General features: G+C 41.7%; 1 protein-coding gene across 1 annotated transcript; it reads left to right on the forward strand.

Annotated features, from left to right (window-relative positions):
* The first annotated feature begins 1,372 nt into the window (after positions 1-1,372).
* On the forward strand, positions 1,373-19,241 carry LOC124855846 (serine/threonine-protein phosphatase PP1-beta catalytic subunit-like). The gene is made up of 8 exons (XM_047345966.1): positions 1,373-1,510; positions 10,066-10,197; positions 14,938-15,168; positions 15,253-15,357; positions 15,466-15,537; positions 15,780-15,931; positions 17,429-17,563; positions 17,662-19,241. Exons 1-8 carry the CDS (start codon positions 1,459-1,461, stop codon positions 17,764-17,766), a joined length of 984 nt encoding a protein of 327 aa, XP_047201922.1. The 5' UTR covers positions 1,373-1,458; the 3' UTR covers positions 17,767-19,241.
* Positions 19,242-19,871: the final 630 nt, after the last annotated feature.

Raw genomic sequence — 19,871 nt, forward strand, 5'->3', positions numbered from 1 at the left:
ATTTGAAATGATACATTTGGAAAAATGGCGTGTGCTCAGTCCTCTTAAAAACACTGAAAGTACAATCACATCATAAACAAGATGGAATACTCATGCTTGTATGTTTTTATCCTACCAGCATAGCTATAGACTGCAGGCTATATAACAAGGAAATGTATTAATGGCACCCTTAAAATGATTATAGTCGGAGACAACTTTTGTATCCATATCACATTTTTAGAAGGACAGAAAATATTTTAACTACTTAGGTAAGTAAGGTGCTTTAGGATCATGTTTTTATTAATTGCTTCAGGTCTAAATATTGCAATTCTCACTACGTATTTAAAGGTAAGGACAAAAGTAGGTGGAAATTTTAGAAACTTTTCTGTTGCTGCTGAAAAAAACACATTTCCACAGCATGATTTTGCCACCACTCTTGGGGTCAGACAGGTCAATCTTAGTCCCATCTGTCCAGAGCACCTTTCTCCGTGTGTTTGCTGTGTCTGTGTGAACTGAATTTGAGATTGATCAGTGCTCTGTAATATGTTCAGAGCTTGGGATATGGTTTTATTAGCAAACCATGTTATACATTTCTCCACAACCTGTTTCCTGACCTGTCTGTTTAACAAGCTCTTCAGCAAACATCTGAGGCCTTCACAGAATAGCTGTCTAGACTGAGATTAAACTACATGCAGGTGGATTCTATTTAGATGACTTCTGAAAGTAGTTGTTTCCACTATATTTTATTTAGAGTTGTCAGAGTATAGAGCGATGAATGTGTACATTTACAAAACACTTTTCAGAATTGTATTCATAGAACATTTTAAAAACATGTAGCATGTTCCCTCTTATGATAATGAAGCTTTAGGTTGGTCTATTACACAAAGTCACAATAAAATACATTAGAATAATGTGTTTTTAACCTGACAAAATATGAAAAAGTTAAAGATGTTAGAATACTTTTGCAAAGTACTGCAGACAGGCAAATCTTTTTGTTTTAAATCTGATGTGGCTGTTATTAATCAGATAAATGTTAATTCACCAGGAAATCCTACAAATTCAATTAATTTCTTTTTTATTTCTAGATAACAAATTTTCCTGATCCTGCAATCGATTATATGTTGGTAAAATGAAAGTTGTAAACAATAGTCTAAAGCTGTATTACCATATTTTACTTTGTAATCGTTTATTATGTATAAATTACAGTGTTGTGATTTATATTTTAATTGTAATAATAGCAAATCTAATTATTAATACAGTCTTTGGGATTATGGCAATCCTGTAATAATTTGAAAACTATGTTTTATTACTAACTTCCCTTCTAAATAGTACTAGCATAGAATTAAACGTGCTAATCTTGGTGTCCCTGTTTGGTCGTATTCTATTTATTTGTGTGAAGTAATAGTTCCCCCTCAGTAGCGCCCTCCAGTGTCCGCTGTGGATATTAACCAGCAGACACTGTTCAACATCAGTGTGAAGATGGCGGAGGGTGAATTGAACGTGGATAGCCTCATCTCTCGGCTTCTGGAGGGTAAATAATTTTCATTAATGTGTGTTACTAAACAGAGGTAGAGGTTCTGGCTCTTTCACTCCGCTCGAAAATGTTGAGCATTTTATGAACTGCCCTGGTTTTTTTTCACAGAGCGCAGGCAAGTGTTAGCAGCTACGGCTAACGTCAGCCATTGGTACCGTTGTATCCTCCGGCTAGCGTTACCGTTAGCTACCTAGCCGTGTTTATAAACAGTCAGCGGTGAACGCCTACATGTTTCCATTGGCGCAGTTTTATGCGACGCTTTGGATAATTTATCAAATCGGTTCTGTTTATTCTAAGCACGTAAATGTATTTTGGGCGTTGTGGTTTTATAGGGTTTTTAGCCAATTTATTTTCTAAACGGTTGACGGTTCAGAAGGAGGGGCGGGGACGTTTTTGCATTGCCTCGGGAAGATTGTTTGACACCAGCCTTGTTTCTAACAGGTGGAAGACAACGCATCGTAACAGAAAAAAACAACGGCAATTATCATTAGCTCCCTCTTTTCTAATAGCGGTTATATTTTCCCTATATGTCAATGCTAGCTCTTTATATATATATATATATATATATATATATATATATATATATATAAAAAACATAAAAAAAGAGTGAAGATGAAGATGCATATCGAGTACTTGTTCTTAGATGTATTTGTGCTTCTATATGTTGGGCATGGGCGTGGAAGGAGATTCTCACAAAAAAATAATCTTGAGTAATCACAATCATTATCAACATAAAAAAAGAAATTATGAAAATGGAAAATAACTAAAAAAATATCCTGCTGCGAAATCATACATTATTAGATTTACAATAATGTTATCTGGTACATTTAATTTCAATATGTGGACTTCATCAAATATAAATAAAAAAACATTGGAAAAAGCTGAATTTTATACCTTTTTGCTGTTATCTGCATATTGCTTCCAATCTGTTGTTTTTAAACAACATAAACTTGATTACACACAGTGACTGAGATGCATTCACACGCCATTAATGTACTTGGCCAGTTGGGTGAACTTTTACTGTTCTTTATGCCCACTTCTGAAATAGATTTTAGTGACCTAGATTCTAATGCTGGGGGATATTAGTGGCTACATTATGATGATCGAAAAAAGTAGAGATGAAAATATCAGTTAAACGAAATTGAACCCCTCATGACGACTACAAAATTGAGGCACGTGACGTCGCCCGGTATGGCGGAGCCGGGGTCCCACCCTGGAGCCAGGCCTGGGGTCGGGACTCGTCGGAGAGCGCCTGGTGGCCGGGTTGCTCCTCGCGGGACCCGGCCGGGCCAAGCCCGAACGAGAGACGCGAGACCATCCCCCAGTGGGCCCACCACCTGCAGGGGGAACCGTGAGGGACCGGTGCAAAGAGGATTGGGCGGCGGACGAAGGTGGAGACCTCAGCGGCCCGATCCCCAGATGCTTAGGCTGGCTCTAGGGACGTGGAATGTCACCTCGCTGGGGGGGAAGGAGCCTGAGCTTGTGCGGGAGGTCGAGAGATATCGACTAGAAATAGTCGGGCTCTCCTCCATGCACAGTGTGGGCTCTGGAACCCATCTCCTCGAGAGGGGTTGGACTCTCTTCTACTCTGGAGTGGCCCGCGGGGAGAGGCAGCAGGCTGGGGTGGGTTTGCTTGTCGCCCCCCAGCTCAGCCGTCTCGTGTTGGGGTTTACCCCAGTGGATGAGAGGGTCATATCCCTGCGCCTTCGGGTTGGGGAGAGGTCTCTGACTATCATTTCAGCCTACGGGCCGAGTGATAGTGCGGAGTACCCGTCCTTCTTGGCGTCCCTGTCGGGGGTTCTGGATAGTGCCCCTCCTGGGGACTCCATTATTCTGCTGGGGGACTTCAACGCCCACGTGGGAAACGACAGTGACACCTGGAGAGGCGTGATCGGGAGGAATGGCCTCCCCAATCTGAATCCGAGTGGGGTTTTGTTATTGGACTTCTGTGCTAGTCTCGGATTGTCCATAATGAACACCATGTTCAAACATAAGGGCGTCCATCAGTGCACTAGGCACCAGGATACCCTAGGCAGGAGGTCAATGATCGACTTTGTTGTCGTATCATCTGACCTTCGGCTGCATGTTTTGGACACTCTGGTGAAGAGAGGGGCTGAGCTGTCCACTGATCACCACCCTTTGGTGAGTTGGATCCACTGGGGGAGGAGAAAGCCGGACAGACTTGGCAGGCCCAAGCGCATAGTGAAGGTCTGCTGGGAACGTCTGGCGGAGCCCTTGGCCAGGGATGTATTCAACTCCCACCTCCGGGAGAGCTTTGACCAGATTCCGAGGGATGTTGGAGACATAGAGTCTGACTGGACCATGTTCTCCACATCTATTGTCAATGCTGCCGCCCGTAGCTGCGGCCATAAGGTCTGCGGTGCCTGTTGCGGCGGCAATCCCCGAACTAGGTGGTGGATGCCGGCAGCAAGGGATGCTGTCAAGCTGAAGAAGGAGTCCTATCGGCTGTGGTTGGCTTGTGGGACTCCTGAAGCGGCTGACGGGTACCGTGGGGCCAAGCATGCCGTGGCCCGGGCGGTGGCAGAGGCAAAAACTCGGACCTGGGAGGAGTTCGGTGAGGCCATGGAGAAGGACTACCGGTTGGCCCCGAAGCGATTCTGGCAAACCGTCCGGCGCCTCAGGAGGGGGAAGCAGTGCTTCGCTAACACTGTTTACAGTGGGGGCGGGAAGCTGCTGACCTCGACTGGGGACATTATCGGGCGGTGGAAGGAGTACTTCGAGGATCTCCTCAATCCTGCCAGCACGCATTCCCTGGTGGAACCAGAGGCTGGGGACTCGGAATTGGGCTCTTTCATCACCCAGGCTGAAGTCACCGAGGTGGTTAAAAAGCTCCGCGGTGGCAAGGCTTCGGGGTTGGATGAGATCCGCCCTGAGTACCTCAAGTCTTTGGATGTTGTGGGGCTGTCATGGTTGACACGCCTCATCAACATTGCGTGGCGGACGGGGACAGTGCCTTTGGATTGGCAGACTGGGGTGGTGGTCCCCCTACATAAGAAGGGTGACCGGAGGGTGTGTTCCAACTACAGGGGGATCACACTCCTCAGCCTCCCTGGTAAGGCCTATGCCAGTGTATTGGAGAGGAGAGTCCGGCCAATAGTCGAACCCCGCCTTCAGGAAGAGCAGTGTGGTTTTCGTCCCGGCTGTGGGACACTGGACCAGCTCTATACCCTTTACAGGGTACTCGAGGGTTCATGGGAGTTTGCCCAACCGGTCCACATGTGTTTTGTGGACCTGGAGAAAGCATTCGACTGTGTCCCTCGTGATGCCCTGTGGGGGGTGCTCCAGGAGTATGGAATCGGGGGCCCTTTACTAGGGGCTATCCGATCTCTGTACAAGCGGAGCAGGAGTTTGGTTCGCATTGCCGGCTCTAAGTCGGACCTGTTCCCGGTGCATGTTGGACTCCGGCAGGGCTGCCCTTTGTCACCGGTCCTGTTCATAACTTTTATGGACAGGATTTCTAGGCGCAGCCAAGGGCCGGAGGGGGTCTGGTTTGGGGACCAGAGGATTGCGTCTCTTCTTTTTGCAGATGACGTGGTCCTGCTGGCCCCCATCTAGCCAAGACCTACAGCATGCACTGGGGTGGTTTACAGCCGAGTGTGAAGCGGATGAAGATCAGCTCCTCCAAGTCCGAGGCCATGGTTCTCGACCGGAAAAGGGTGGCTTATCCTCTTCAAGTTGGAGGGGAGTTCCTGCCTCAAGTGGAGGAGTTTAAGTATCTCGGGGTCTTGTTCACGAGTGAGGGAAGAATGGAGCAGGAGATCGACAGACGGATCGGTGCGGCTGCCACAGTAATGGGGGCGTTGTGCTAGTCCGTTGTGGTGAAGAGAGAGCTGAGCCGAAAAGCGAAGCTCTCGATTTACCAGTCGGTGTATGTTTCTACCCTCACCTATGGCCATGGACTTTGGGTCATGACCGAAAGAACGAGATCCCGGATACAAGCGGCTGAAATGAGCTTCCTCCGTAGGGTGGCCGGGCACTCCCTTAGAGATAGGGTGAGGAGCTCGGCCATCTGGGGGGGGCTGGGAGTAGAGCCGCTGCTCCTCCACATCGAGAGGAGCCAGTTGAGGTGGCTCGGGCATCTATACCGGATGCCTCCTGGACGTCTTCCTCGGGAGGTGTTCCAGGCACGTCCCACCGGGAGGAGGCCCAGGGGACGGCCCAGGACACGCTGGAGGGACTATGTCTCTTGGCTGGCCTGGGAACGCCTTGGGCTCCCCCCGGAAGAGCTGGAGGAGGTGTCTGGGGAGAGGGACGTCTGGGCGTCTCTGCTGAGGCTGCTGCCCCCGCAACCCGGTCCTGGATAAAGCAGAAGATGACGAGTACGAGTACAAAATTGATATCATCATAGTAATATTCATTGGTATTGTATCACAATGCCACTCTTTCCAAATATCATGCTGCCTTATGCGAAAGCAAGGGGACAGCAAAGTAACCTTTCCTTTAGTAGGCTGAACTGCAGTGCACAGCAATAGGTCAGGGAGGGGAAGTGCTGCATTACTCTATGCTCCATAAAGATGGAGAAAACTTGTCACTCTAGCATGTTCTTTGATGCCACATTAAAAGAACTTTATACGTCAGTGACAGGAAAACTGTGACTGGTAACTAGCGCATGTCTACGGTATACACAGGTTCCAACTTTGTTTTTCTTTGGCTACATCGGTTTTAACAGCTGGGATTTAATAAATACGTTAACATATTACAGACTGTCTTAAACTGGTTTACCTAACTCAGAGAAAAGTAGTTTAGTTAAAATGCAATCTTGATACATAATAAAGATGTAACCCTATGAAAATTTTGCATCATATTTATATCTAACTTAACTTCAACATACATGTTCACATTATTATTATTTTTAATAGTAGTAGTAGTGGTTGTGATATGTTTCAGAAGTTCACTCTCTCACAAACACATTCAGAATATCTTATATATTGTGTATATCTGTCAGGCATAAATTACAGTGTTTAAAGCCAAATGCAATTAAACACAACACAATTAAATGTGTTATTTAAAGTTCAAAACACTGTTTACATTCTTAAGGCTCCTATTGTTAAGGTTTGTCAATCTGACCCTATAAAGTCAGATTGACTTTAACTTAGTATTAATGAGTTATGATTCAAGCGGTCTTGCCAAGCATAAGCAAGCTCTCTGATACAATGGCGTTAGTCCAATGAAATCAGACTAGCTGGTAAGAAGTTAAACAGCCATACCAGGCCATTCCGAAGGCCCAAACATCCAGCTAAAAGTTTACCTGCATTGCATTTGCCATTTAGCAGCTAATTGCTGCTGGAGGAGAGGCCTGCTCTTGTTTCTTTCTGCATAAAATGGGATTTAAAAAAAAAAAGCTTAAAAAAGCCTTCCTTGCACATTTATGAAGTCCGTAGTACAGCTACATTTAACAGTTTATGCTCTTTGGTTGTTGAAACTTTCCTAATTTCACTGCCTTCTAATTGCATCTGAGACGATGCATTCAATGGACAATCAGGAAACTGGAAGCTTTTAATAGCATGGCAACTGAATACGGTTTTAATGTTAATTTTATTTTGAAAACTTTAATATTAACTAAAATTGAAAGTAATTTTTACCAAGCTAATCACTAAAACCAGTAACCATTTTACTCCTGCAATATAGCAGTTGATTTATGAAGCTGAGGGTAAAGGAACAAAACAAAACAGATGTGTCTGAGCGAGAGCATAGAAGTACAATGCATAGAATGTGCCCTGTAGATGATCCCACAATTCTAATCCTTCACGGTCCAATATCGTCATGTAACCCACCTCTATTTGTTGTTTTTAATGTTCAGAATAAAAGCCATCCATCCATTCGAAACACATAACAAGCACATCTCTTTTATTTGATATTTGACATGAATCTCATGTTTCTTTATCTGTGTGTGCTTAATAGCTGATCAGGTTTTGTTTCACACTTGGTTGGAAGGTGTGTTTTACAGCTATTGGCAGGCTGCAGTGATCCATGGCTCTCATTCCCTTTATTTGTCTGTATATTTACAAAGATTCAAGAGAACTACAGAACCCAAATGTGAGACATTTCAGAGCTGGAAATTCTTTGATCGATCCATAAAAATGTTCAGTGAGTCCGTGTTCACATCCACTTTTAAATGTACCAGCCTCATAGAACAGGAGATTTCTCCCCAGCGAGGCACTGGGAGTTATACCTGACCACTCTGGGAAATTCAGCTGTCCTTGGCATACTTTCTTCCTGGATCTGTGACACTGTTGGATGGACATGGCATATTTAGGGCTGCCAGAGTCACTGATTTCTATTTTAGGATGAATTTGTTTAAAAAGAAGTGAGGTTAACAGTTTTATTGACCGTCTGCTCTTGTTAGATTGGTTTACATGAGTGTTTTTTTTTCTTTTTGGCAAATTTGATTTATATAGTATAGTACCTTTTACATTGTTTATTGATTATGTTTTTAAGTGTGTTTAAGTTTTGTTTTTATCGTTTAGCAAGAGTCACTGTTTTCTTTAGGACTTGTAACTAAGTTGACCTAATAATTTAGATGTTTTCAGCTCATTGACTAGTACTAACCAATGTTCAGGTTTTTCAGTTAAGGCTATAAACCTAATAAAGCATTATATTTCTTATGAGTAGCAATGATAAAGCAAAATGAACAAACCAGTTCCACACAACCTTTTGTTTAATAAGAAATCTACACACTTGAAATACACAAGCATCAAAAACTTTAACTGTATGATGTACATATTTCTTCCGATATTTAATTTTATTATCTGACATGTGCTGTACATGACAAAGTTAATTTTCTTTACTTTTTTTAAAGCTTAGACCAGTTTTTCCTGCTTTACAGCATTACACATAACACAAAAAAAATATTTTCTGTTAAGACATTTTCATAAAAGAACAAAAAGTGCTGTACATGTTCTGATAGAAGTAATAATTTTGAATCCAAAAGAAAATGAAGAGATTACAGAATCAAATGGGATCATCAAATAATATGTCCTTAACCTCTGCGGTTTTCACTAAAATCCCATAGATATGCTTTAAATAACATGCTGTATTCTGTTGCCTTTAGAAACCAAAGTGAGAGTTTTTAGCTTTGATGCATTAAGTGAACTGATAGAAAATCAGAATTTTCAGCACATTCAGTGTAGCTCAAGGAAAAACTGGCCTATTGATTGTTTCTTTGCTAAAAATAGTTTTATTTTAAGCCCACACAGCCTTTTACTTAGCACTGCACACAGACCGCTGTGGTTTATGAGAGTCACAAATCCTTGTCAACACTTTATTTCAGCTTTAGCCACTGGGTGATCTTATAAACCTAATCTCGTCTAAAAGTGCCAGTCTGCAGAGCGCCACCGCAAACAATGAAAGATCCAGTGATAAAACCCGAGCCGGCTGAGCATCTCAGCTTAACTGACTCTGTGCTGATGAGGTCTGGTAATGAGCCCAAATTCAGCTTCCTGTTGTGCTCTGGATTTGGGTCCAAAGACAATACAAAAACGATAATGTTGAGCATCATTTAATGTCTAGCCCTTGTAACACATTCCATTAGAAGACTAATCAGAGTCCAATGATGAGGAAGTTTAAGTAACTTTGTTTAAATAGGGTTCCTATCTGGGTGCAGATTAATATACACAGAAATGCATTCCCAAAATCTGTCTGTGCTACATTAATTTACCTCCTTTTTTTCCACTTGTTAAAAAACAATAAAGAATTTTAGCAAGCCTGGTGACTAAGATTTATTTTCCTTACAAGCTCAGCAATCCTTTCTTGGGCATTTTTTGGTGGGCGTCTGGCTGTAAGAGAACACAAAAATGGTTAGTTGTTACATAATTGCTTAGTTGTACATTTGTTCGTGACTGTTTTTGTTGTAAAGAAGGTTAGCAGAGGGTCGATTTTAAAAACATAATTTAGGATTGAGCAACATAAATAATGGCTTGGTGCATGGCTAAAATGCTGTGACTGATTATGCTTTTTAGGTTTCTGTTATATGCTGCCAAACCCTTCGGGGAAAAAACCCCCCCAAAAAAACCAGTAACATCACTAAAAAATATTTCAAATGAATAAAATTAGCTGTATTTTCTGCCCATCGACAAAATGAAACGGAAACAGTTTTTACATTTAAACAATCTCACTTTTAACATCACAACCTAATTCAGTTGCATCGTTTGCAGCTCTCACTTTTCGTTTCTATGTTCTATAAAGGGTCAGAAGGCCATAAATTAGGTTGATGTTCACAGTTGAGCTGCAAGCCGACAAAACCCACAGCATGGCTGAAGATGTTTGTTCCTCTCACAGCCTCAGCTCCATGTTTCTAAAGTATGGCTGAGACTCATCAGTTATAAGCTGCAGAATTGTTACACCCACAGTTTGTCTGCTTGCAAGGCAGGGTTCTGTGCTTCTGCTTGAAGTGTATTTTCTCATTTGGTGAAGTATGACTCCATTGTGGCCTCGTTCTCAAGAGGTTTCTGATGCTGCCTCTGCTGTTTCCTAAGAGCAGACACATAATAGAAGTTGTCAGTGTCTCTGACAGTTTTGTTCTGCCTCTGCAGTGCGGGGATGTCGTCCGGGGAAGATAGTCCAGATGACCGAGGCAGAGGTTCGTGGTCTTTGCATCAAATCCAGGGAGATCTTCCTCAGCCAGCCAATTCTGCTGGAGCTCGAGGCTCCTCTGAAGATTTGTGGTGAGTGGTTTCTGTTTCTCTTTTAATTTTTTAATCAAATTTCCTAGCCATCATGTTCTTAATGTTTCTTATTTGCTTGCTAGTTGATATTGGTCTTGTGCCTGTGTTTCTTTTGTATCCCCCAAGCATTTTCATAATTGTATTGCAACAAGAGCAGATATTTTTTCCATTTACAAGCATTATTCCATCAGTTTACCCATTCGCACAGCTATAACCAATTACCAACTCCTGTGAATTCAGTTATTTTTATCCATTATTGTGAATGTAAAATACCAATGTGACAAGTTCAAGAGATTTAAAGGTTTTTATTTGCAGCACCCTACAGTACCCTAAATGCCATTAACTGAATTTAGAAAACCCATTCTGACACTGATGTGGTGGATGCACTGCAATGGCAGAGTGCAATCCAGAAAGCCTGGTCTGCACAGCCTAGAGCAGCAATGTATTTCTTTGAAGCACCTCAGAATTTTCTTATGTAACCAGGCTACATAACAGTGCTACAGCGTGTATGTATGTATGCGTGTATGTATATATATATATATATATATATATATATAAAAAACACTGCTCAAAAAAATAAAGGGAACACTTAAACAACACAATATAGCTCCAAGTAAATCAAACGTCTGTGAAATCAAACTGTCCACTGCCAGAGCCCTGCAAAATGACCCCCAGCAGGCCACAAATGTGCATGTGTCTGCACAAACGGTTTGAAACCGACTCCATGAGGATGGTATGAGAGCCCGACGTCCACAAATGGGTGTCTCGCTCATGTCTCGCTCCATCCACCAACGTCACGTTGCACCACAGACTGTCCAGGAGTTGGTGGATGCTTTAGTCCAGGTCTGGGAGGAGATCCCTCAGAAGACCATCCACCGTCTCATCAGGAGCATGTCCAGGCATTGTAGGGAGGTCATACAGGCACGTGGAGGCCACACACAATACTGAGCCTCATTTTGACTTGTTTTAAGGACATTACATCAAAGTTGGATCAGCCTGTAGTGTGTTTTTCCACTTTAATTTTGTGTGTGACTCCAAATCCAGGCCTCCATTGGTTAATAAATTGGATTTCCATTGATGATTTTTGTGTGATTTTGTTGTCAGTACATTCAACTTTGTATAGAACAAAGTATTCAATGAGAATATTTCATTTATTCAGATCTAGGATGTGTTATTTGAGTTTCCCTTTATTTTTTTTGAGCAGTGTGTTTATATACAGGGGTTGGACAATGAAACTGAAACACCTGGTTTTAGACCACAATAATTTATTAGTATGGAGTAGGGCCTCCTTTTGCAGCCAATACAGCGTCAATTCGTCTTGGGAATGACATATACAAGTCCTGCACAGTGGTCAGAGGGATTTTAAGCCATTCTTCTTGGAGGATAGTGGCCAGGTCACTACGTGATACTGGTGGAGGAAAACGTTTCCTGACTCTCTCCTCCAAAACACCCAAAAGTGGCTCAATAATATTTAGATCTGGTGACTGTGCAGGCCATGGGAGATGTTCAACTTCACTTTCATGTTCATCAAACCAATCTTTCACCAGTCTTGCTGTGTGTATTGGTGCATTGTCATCCTGATACATGGCACCGCCTTCAGGATACAATGTTTGAACCATTGGATGCACATGGTCCTCAAGAATGGTTCGGTAGTCCTTGGCAGTGACGCGTCCATCTAGCACAAGTATTGGGCCGAGGGAATGCCATGATATGGCAGCCCAAACCATCACTGATCCACCCCCATGCTTCACTCTGGGCATGCAACAGTCTGGGCGGTACGCTTCTTTGGGGCTTCTCCACACCGTAACTCTCCCGGATGTGTGGAAAACAATAAAGGTGGACTCATCAGAGAACAATACATGTTTCACATTGTCCACAGTCCAAGATTTGCGCTCCTTGCACCATTGAAACCGACATTTGGCATTGGCATGAGTGACCAAAGGTTTGGCTATAGCATCCCGGCCGTGTATATTGACCCTGTGGAGCTCCCGACGGACAGTTCTGGTGGAAACAGGAGAGTTGAGGCGCACATTTAATTCTGCCGTGATTTGGGCAGCCGTGGTTTTATGTTTTTTGGATACAATCCGGGTTAGCACCCGAACATCCCTTTCAGACAGCTTCCTCTTGCATCCACAGTTAATCCTGTTGGATGTGGTTCGTCTTTCTTGGTGGTATGCTGACATTACCCTGGATACCGTGGCTCTTGATACATCACAAAGACTTGCTGTCTTGGTCACAGATGCGCCAGCAAGACGTGCACCAACAATTTGTCCTCTTTTGAACTCTGGTATGTCACCCATAATGTTGTGTGCATTTCAATATTTTGAGCAAAACTGTGCTCTTACCCTGCTAATTGAACCTTCACACTCTGCTCTTACTGGTGCAATGTGCAATCAATGAAGACTGGCTACCAGGCTGGTCCAATTTAGCCATGAAACCTCCCACACTAAAATGACAGGTGTTTCAGTTTCATTGTCCAACCCCTATAGATGCATGTATGTATATATGTATGTATATGTAAAGAGAGAGAGAGAGATTGATATATATATAGACATATAAATAGTGTATGTATTTAGATTTTGGAGGATATTCTCTCTGGTTAGTCTCCGTATTTCATGTGTTTCTCAGTATCATTGGCTGTTCAGATGTGTGTGAGTTAGTGTTGTGCTTCTTAGATAGAAATGAGGCATTTAATAATAGAAAAACGGCAAAGAAACAAGAGGCTTAGGTTGTGTTCACCTCCTAGGAAGCACAATAACATAGTGTGGCCATAAAACATCTGGTGCCAGCTGCTGCTTTGGTGCATAAAATACCAATGTGCACTTTGAAATCAAAAATAAATGTATGCCTACCAGTTTCATGAGCTGAAATAAAATACATGTTTCTGTTTCAGTTTCTTGTCTTTCATTTTAATTTATATTTGGTGTTATCTTGTAATGAAGCACTTCCACAAAAAGACTGGCACAGAAATTCAGTTTCCTTCTTTGTCACAGTAAAACCAGTTATTGTTGTCCTCTTGTGGTCTAGACCTTCAGTCATCTGTGTCTGTACCACTTAGCCAAAATTAGAGCGACTCTTAAGTTGGCGCAAGAGGATATAAACAGAAGCAGTTCTTGGCCGAGTGATTTAATGAGCGTCCCCTGCAGAGACTCGGTGCTTTGCTGGGAGCATCTACAGCTCATCTGGATTTCATGAAGGTCAAAGATGGGAGCCTTTAGTCCTAAATCCTGTGCGAACAGTTAAAATTAAAGCAAGTTTGTATGTAAGTGCATGTGAATTGTGTGCTTCATTTTTGTAAACAGCCTTAACTATGATGGATCTTTGTCTCGGTTGCCCCTTTCCCACAGGTGGATCTGGTGGTTGTTGTCATGTTTTTTTGTTGCTTGAATTTTGACCCTTCTTTTCTTTGCAGAATTGTTCTAATTAAGCCACCTTGGAGGGGGTTTCAAGCTTGACTGGCCTGTTTAGGCTACAGCATCTGAATTGTATTGAATTCTGAACTTTGACTTGGCCGTTCGAGAACCTTCTTTTGTGCCATTTAGAGATTGACTTGTTGGGGTGGTCAGATCATTGTCACGTCATCTAATAGAAAGCAGAATTCATGGTTTCATAAATTACAGCAAGTCGTCCACTTCCTGTAGCAGCAAAGGGTCCCCATACCATCATACCACCACCACTATGTATCGCTGCTGGTATGATGTTCTTCTTTCTGAAATGCTGTTAGTTTTACATCATAAAACTATTGGTCTCACAATGGAGAAATGACCTAGTTACAGCAGCTCTTGGTAACACACACGTAGGGTGCAGATTGTTTGGAAAATGTGAAATCAAAGAACAGGGTAAATGTACAAAACGAGTAGTAATAATGGAATAAAATAGAATAAAACAATATAAAATAACTTACTGTATGTAAAATAAATAAATTGTGGAGGTGATCATCAAGATTTTTATGGCAACGGTAGTTGAGCTTTTTTATTCTTTTAATCAGAAGTGTTTTTGTCTTGTAACTCCACTGTTGATGTCTTTTTCCCAGTCTTTTTCTTATTGTTGAATCATGAACATGGACCTTAAAATGTAAGCAAGACCTGCAGTGCTTTAGATGTTGTGGGTTCATTTGTGGCCTACAGGATGTCTCATTGATTCACTCTTTGGTGTAATTTTGTCAGGCTGGCCTTTCTTGGGAAGGTTTACCACCGTTCCATGTTTTTTCCATTTGTGGATATTTGTTCTCACTGGGGTTTGCTGGAATCCCAAAGTCTTAAAAATGTCTTTTTAACCCTTTTCACCCTGATACATATCGGTGACTTTTTTGTAACAGTGACTTTTGTAACTTTTCCATATTGGGTCAGGATGGTTGAAATAGCCTTTCTCCCCTTAAATAAAATCATCTGAAAACTGTGTTTTGTATTTACTCAAATGATCTTTCTCTGGTATAAAAATGTGTTTCATCTGAAACATCTAGGTGTGATAGAAAAGCCATAAACAAAACTCATACTTTTTCACAGCATTGTATGTGTATCTAGAAATATTTTAATTTTTAAAACGGCTCTGCTTAAAGAGAAACTGTTGCATGTGAGTCTATTGAACTTAGATTCAGTTTTAATAACTACTGTTTCTTTGTTACCTGTTACTTGTTTTTAGATCTTTACATTTTTTTTAAACAGTATTTCCTGTCCCTTAAATTAACCATATTCCAGTAATAAACATCACAGCTGAACACTTTGCATCTCACCTATTTAGGTGACATCCATGGGCAGTACACCGATCTGCTGAGGCTGTTTGAGTATGGTGGCTTCCCTCCAGAAGCAAACTATCTCTTCCTGGGTGATTATGTGGACAGAGGGAAGCAGTCCCTGGAAACCATCTGTCTTTTGCTGGCCTACAAGATCAAATACCCAGAGAACTTTTTCCTGCTCAGAGGAAACCACGAGTGTGCTTCCATTAATCGTATCTATGGGTTCTATGACGAATGTAAGTGATTGTATACTCGGGTACAAACAGCTCTGACGTGCAGAAAACATTTTGTTTCTAAAATGTGCGTCCATGCATTTGCAGGCAAGCGCAGGTTCAACATTAAGTTGTGGAAGACCTTCACAGACTGCTTTAACTGCCTCCCCATTGCTGCTATAATTGATGAGAAGATCTTCTGCTGCCATGGAGGTGAGGAGCTACAGTTGGCTCTTGTCCTGAAGCAAAAGTACAGATTCTGCAGACTTTAAAAATATTTATTGTCTCCAATCAAAAGCTGATATTTATTTTCTATCTCAGGGCTTTCACCTGATTTGCAGTCAATGGAGCAGATCCGTAGGATCATGAGGCCAACAGACGTGCCAGATACAGGTACTGGTTCTGTCTGCACAGACTTCATCCTTGGATCTATACCATCCACATTACCTCTGGATCTATGCTCAGAAAGTTTTGTTTGTGTTCAAATGTTTAAAAAGCAGCCTGTCTTTCCTAGAAGTAATGTCTTTTTATATGTCCTGTGTTCAATCAGCAAACTCCTCTGTTTCTCTTTCTCTTTCAGCCCTTTTCTGCTTTGTGTGTATTTACCTCTTTCGATCTTGATGTGCTTGTGTCAGGCCTTCTGTGCGACCTGTTGTGGTCGGATCCGGATAAGGACGTGCAAGGCTGGGGAGAAAATGATCGTGGAGTCTCCTTCACCTTCGGAGCTGATGTGGTCAGCAAGTTCCTGAACCGCCATGACCTGGACCTCATCTGCAGAGCCCACCAGGTAATTAGGGAGGGAATCTAAAAATAGCTTTGTGTCCCCTGGTTTCCTACGTCCATTTTTCCTCTTCTTCCCCATGCATCAAACACAGAAACACCCTGTAATGATTATCTTGTTGTGTTTGCTTGATTGATGTGCTACAGTGCTTTGCAAACTCATCCTCTAATTGTTTCCTAGCTGTGTCACATTCCGTCAGTTTTATTGGGATTGTATGCGATGGACCAATACAAAGTAGTACATAACTGAGAAGTGGAAGAAAAGGAATGAAGATTCTTTTTTTTTTTTTTACAAATAAAAGTCTGAAAAGTGTGGTGTACATTTATATTCAGTTGCCCGAAAAACAACTTTGTAGAACCATCTTTCACTGCAGCAAGTCTTTTGGGGACGTACCCCACTGAAATGTTTTCCCATAGTTCTCAAAATAGCTATAGCTCAGTCAGAAGCGTCTTTGAACATCAGTTTTAAAGTCTTGCTGCACATTCTCAACTGAATTTAGTTCTGGACTTTGACTGGGCCACTCTATCACATGGAATTGCTGGGATGTAAACCCTTCCCTTTTACCTCTGGCTGTATGTTTAGGGTCATTGTCCTGCTGGACCTCAACCACAGTTCCAAGTATTTACAGCCTCCAACAGGTTTTCTTCCAGGATTGTTCTGTATTCACCTCCATCCATCAAATCTGACCAGCTTCCCTGTCCAGGCTGAAGAAAAGCATCCCCACAGCATGATTCTGCCACCAGCATGTTTCACGGTTAGGATGTGTGAGTTCAGGGTGATGTGCGTTCTTAGTTTTCTGCCACACATAGCACTTTGCAAACAGTTGTCCATTCAATAGAATCTCCCACCTGAGTTGTGGATCTCTGAAGCTCCGGCAGAATTATCATGGGCCTCCTGGCTGCTACTCTGATTAATGCTCTTTTTCTCCAGCGTCTCAGATTAGGTGGACAGCCATATCTTTGAAGGTTTGAAGTTGAGCTGTTTTCTGCTGATGAATACAGTCGTACTCTGTGAGTTGTTGGGATGTTTAATAATCTAACCCTGCTTTAATCTTCTCCACAACTTCAACCCTGGACAGTCTGCTGTATTCCTTGTGCTTAATGATGCTGATTGTTTAAAAATGTTCTCTAGCAAACTTAAAACCTTCATGGAACAGCTGGATTTAAAGAGATTAAATTGCACACAGATTAACTATATATATTAGTTAAGTGACTTTTGAAGGTAATTGGTTTCTCTGTTTCCATCCACTTCATAATTATGCTCTGCTTTGTTTAGGTATCTAGTGAATTATGCATCTGTACCTTGACAAAATGTGAAAACAATACAAAATGCTACATTTTAAGCGCTATGCATAGTGTCGATGTTTAGAAGGTTTTATGTTTACCGATAAGGTTTAGTGTGCTCTACCCTGGTAGCACAGTTGGTTTCTGAGAGTAGCTGAAGATCTGTTTGTTGGTATTAATCACTGTGGGAGCTTGAATGACACCACGTGTCTTAAAACAGGTTGTGGAGGATGGCTACGAGTTCTTTGCCAAACGCCAACTGGTCACACTTTTCTCTGCTCCAAACTACTGCGGGGAGTTTGATAATGCAGGCGGCATGATGAGTGTGGATGAGTCCCTCATGTGCTCCTTCCAGGTAGTCAACAAGCAAACGGAGTTGTACTGTGTTTATCCCGTACTGATAACATTTTCACAGAAATAATCACTTAAATGTCTACTCTCTGTTTCCTAAAGATCCTAAAGCCTTCAGAGAAGAAGGCCAAGTACCAGTATGGTGGAGTAAATTCTGGTCGGCCTGTGACCCCACCCCGCACCACCCAAGCTCCCAAAAAGAGGTGAACACCCAACTGTAGCTTTCCCCATTCCTTGTCATTTTGTCCATTCCAGATCTGACGTTATGGCAACCCCACACCAACCCTTAAAGAGAGACGATCTGGGGCTTATCTGATAGTCCAAATCTTCCTCCTCCTCCTCCACTCAGCCAGCCTCTCGTCAGCACCACTGACAGCTCTTTTCTTAATGTGTGTATGTGTATATAAATTTGCTGTGATTTCTCTGTTGGGTTTATGCTTTAAGTTTGGATTTTTCTTTTGATATTTTTGAAAAATTTACCTTTTTGGTGGTTTTAATTCTAACACTGTTTGAGGTTTTCTGAGGTTCTCTGCTGTGTTAGGAAGTGCTTTGTTTTTCTGTCAAAGAACAATGTGACCAAGTTACAAGAAACCTTTTGGTCTTCATAGAAAACAAATGAAGATTTAACTTAATTTTGCTTTGACCTTAAGACCAGCAAAAAATATCCTCTTGCGTTTTAATTCGGACTGTTGATACACTGCAGCACCAAACCAACAGATGCAAGTCTTATTTCAACTTATCACAGCATGTGTAGTACTCTTAGTGGTTCTTGTGCACATGTACTTTTTATTTATTTATTTTTTTTACCATGAATAAAGAGCACCTTCATATTCGTTGAACAGACCAGCTTGAATGAACAAATTAGGCTCTTCTGATTATGGACATCCCCTACGCTAACAAAATGTCTTCTCGGCGTGGGTTTTGTCCACTCCGTTTTGTCTCCCTGTACCTCGACTCTACTCCTTCACAGAAAAAAACTGCTGCTTTCTCACACTAAGCTGGTATTGACCCTTTTCTGTCATTTTTTTCCTCATTTCCCCCTCTAATCTTCTCATTTTGTGGTGAGAGCAAGAGATCTGATGAGTCTCATCAGAACAAGTTATGAATGTCAGTGGGGTTGGCACGTATTGTTTTAAAGGTAATGATAAATAACAAAATCTCAGAAACCACTCATAATAGTTTGCTTAATACCAGCTTTCTTCTCCTCACCCATTCAGTTGAGGTACAAGGTGTGAAAACGAACAGAGCTGGGAGGGGGCTAGTAGTTTTAGCTTTGCTGTGTGATTGTGTTGCCACCTGGTGTGTAAATACGACACTACGGTGCAAAAACAGTGTAAGCCTCATGTATTACAGTAAGTCTCTAAATAGATGGGAAAGCGTTTTTCATGACATTGCCAGTATAAAATATGGTATTGCTTACTGTTCTGCACTACCACAGTTATACTAACCAGCTAAAGGTTGGTTGGAGTCTGCTCATAAGATGCTTTTGCATTTGAAAACGGAACAGTTGCTTCTCTTTTCATTTTCTTAATTAGTTTTGTTGTATTTTTATGTTTGTTTTTTCATTATTAATTACTTTCAGTTGGCTTAATTTATTTCCTTGGTGTTACCAAAAGCTGTTTTGCAGTTTGTAAAAGTTTATTTGAAAGTGAATACATTCAATAAAATTGATGAAAGGTAAAGTTACTTGTCTTTTTTTAAAAATCTTTTTTAAAAAGTGCCTCAACTAATAGAAGTTATCACTATCAACTGCACCATGACATTACACCTAGAAGTCTCTATGATAATTGTGCAAATTAAAAAAGAGATATATTTTAACCATTTCTAAAATTTAGCAAACTCTATGTAGGACTCCATGTGAGAGCTCATGTAGACCTAACTGATGCCTCTATAGGTTAATTCATGTCTGTAACCGCTTTAGCAGTGCAACATTATTTACACCCGTTCGCTACGGTCCGTTAGGCGTATTCAAGGTTTGCTCTGTTTACAGAAGGACTTATTTTCTTGTTTCCCTGAGGGCATTCCCTCTTTTGTTCGAAAAGCCATTTCAGTTCTGAACATGGACTTCCGTGTTGTGATATTTATAACTCAGGAAAACACAGTCATTGACAAACATTTCTGTGCACTCCGATCAATTTAAAAATAAAAGCAGAAACGGAACAAGATGCTGTAGTGACAATTCTTTTGCAGGATTTTTTTAGGTGTGTCAGTAAGTGTGGCACTAGTAATATTTGTCAAAAGCCGTTATATTTTTTGCTTGGATGTTTTGCAACCCTAGAATAAATATACTCAAACATTTTTTGCCATATTAT

Source organism: Girardinichthys multiradiatus, chromosome 19 (assembly GCF_021462225.1).
Source record: "Girardinichthys multiradiatus isolate DD_20200921_A chromosome 19, DD_fGirMul_XY1, whole genome shotgun sequence".
NCBI classification, from domain to species: Eukaryota; Metazoa; Chordata; class Actinopteri; order Cyprinodontiformes; family Goodeidae; genus Girardinichthys; species Girardinichthys multiradiatus.

What these genes read in the sequence shown, in the direction of transcription:
- LOC124855846 (XM_047345966.1), top strand. Translation starts at nt 1,459, where the DNA reads ATGGCGGAGGGTGAATTGAACGTGGATAGCCTCATCTCTCGGCTTCTG. An exon ending in GATCTTCTGCTGCCATGGAG is followed by an intron (nt 15,358 to 15,465) that starts GTGAGGAGCTAC and finishes TTTCTATCTCAG; the next exon opens with GGCTTTCACCTGATTTGCAG. An exon ending in AACAGACGTGCCAGATACAG is followed by an intron (nt 15,538 to 15,779) that starts GTACTGGTTCTG and finishes TGCTTGTGTCAG; the next exon opens with GCCTTCTGTGCGACCTGTTG.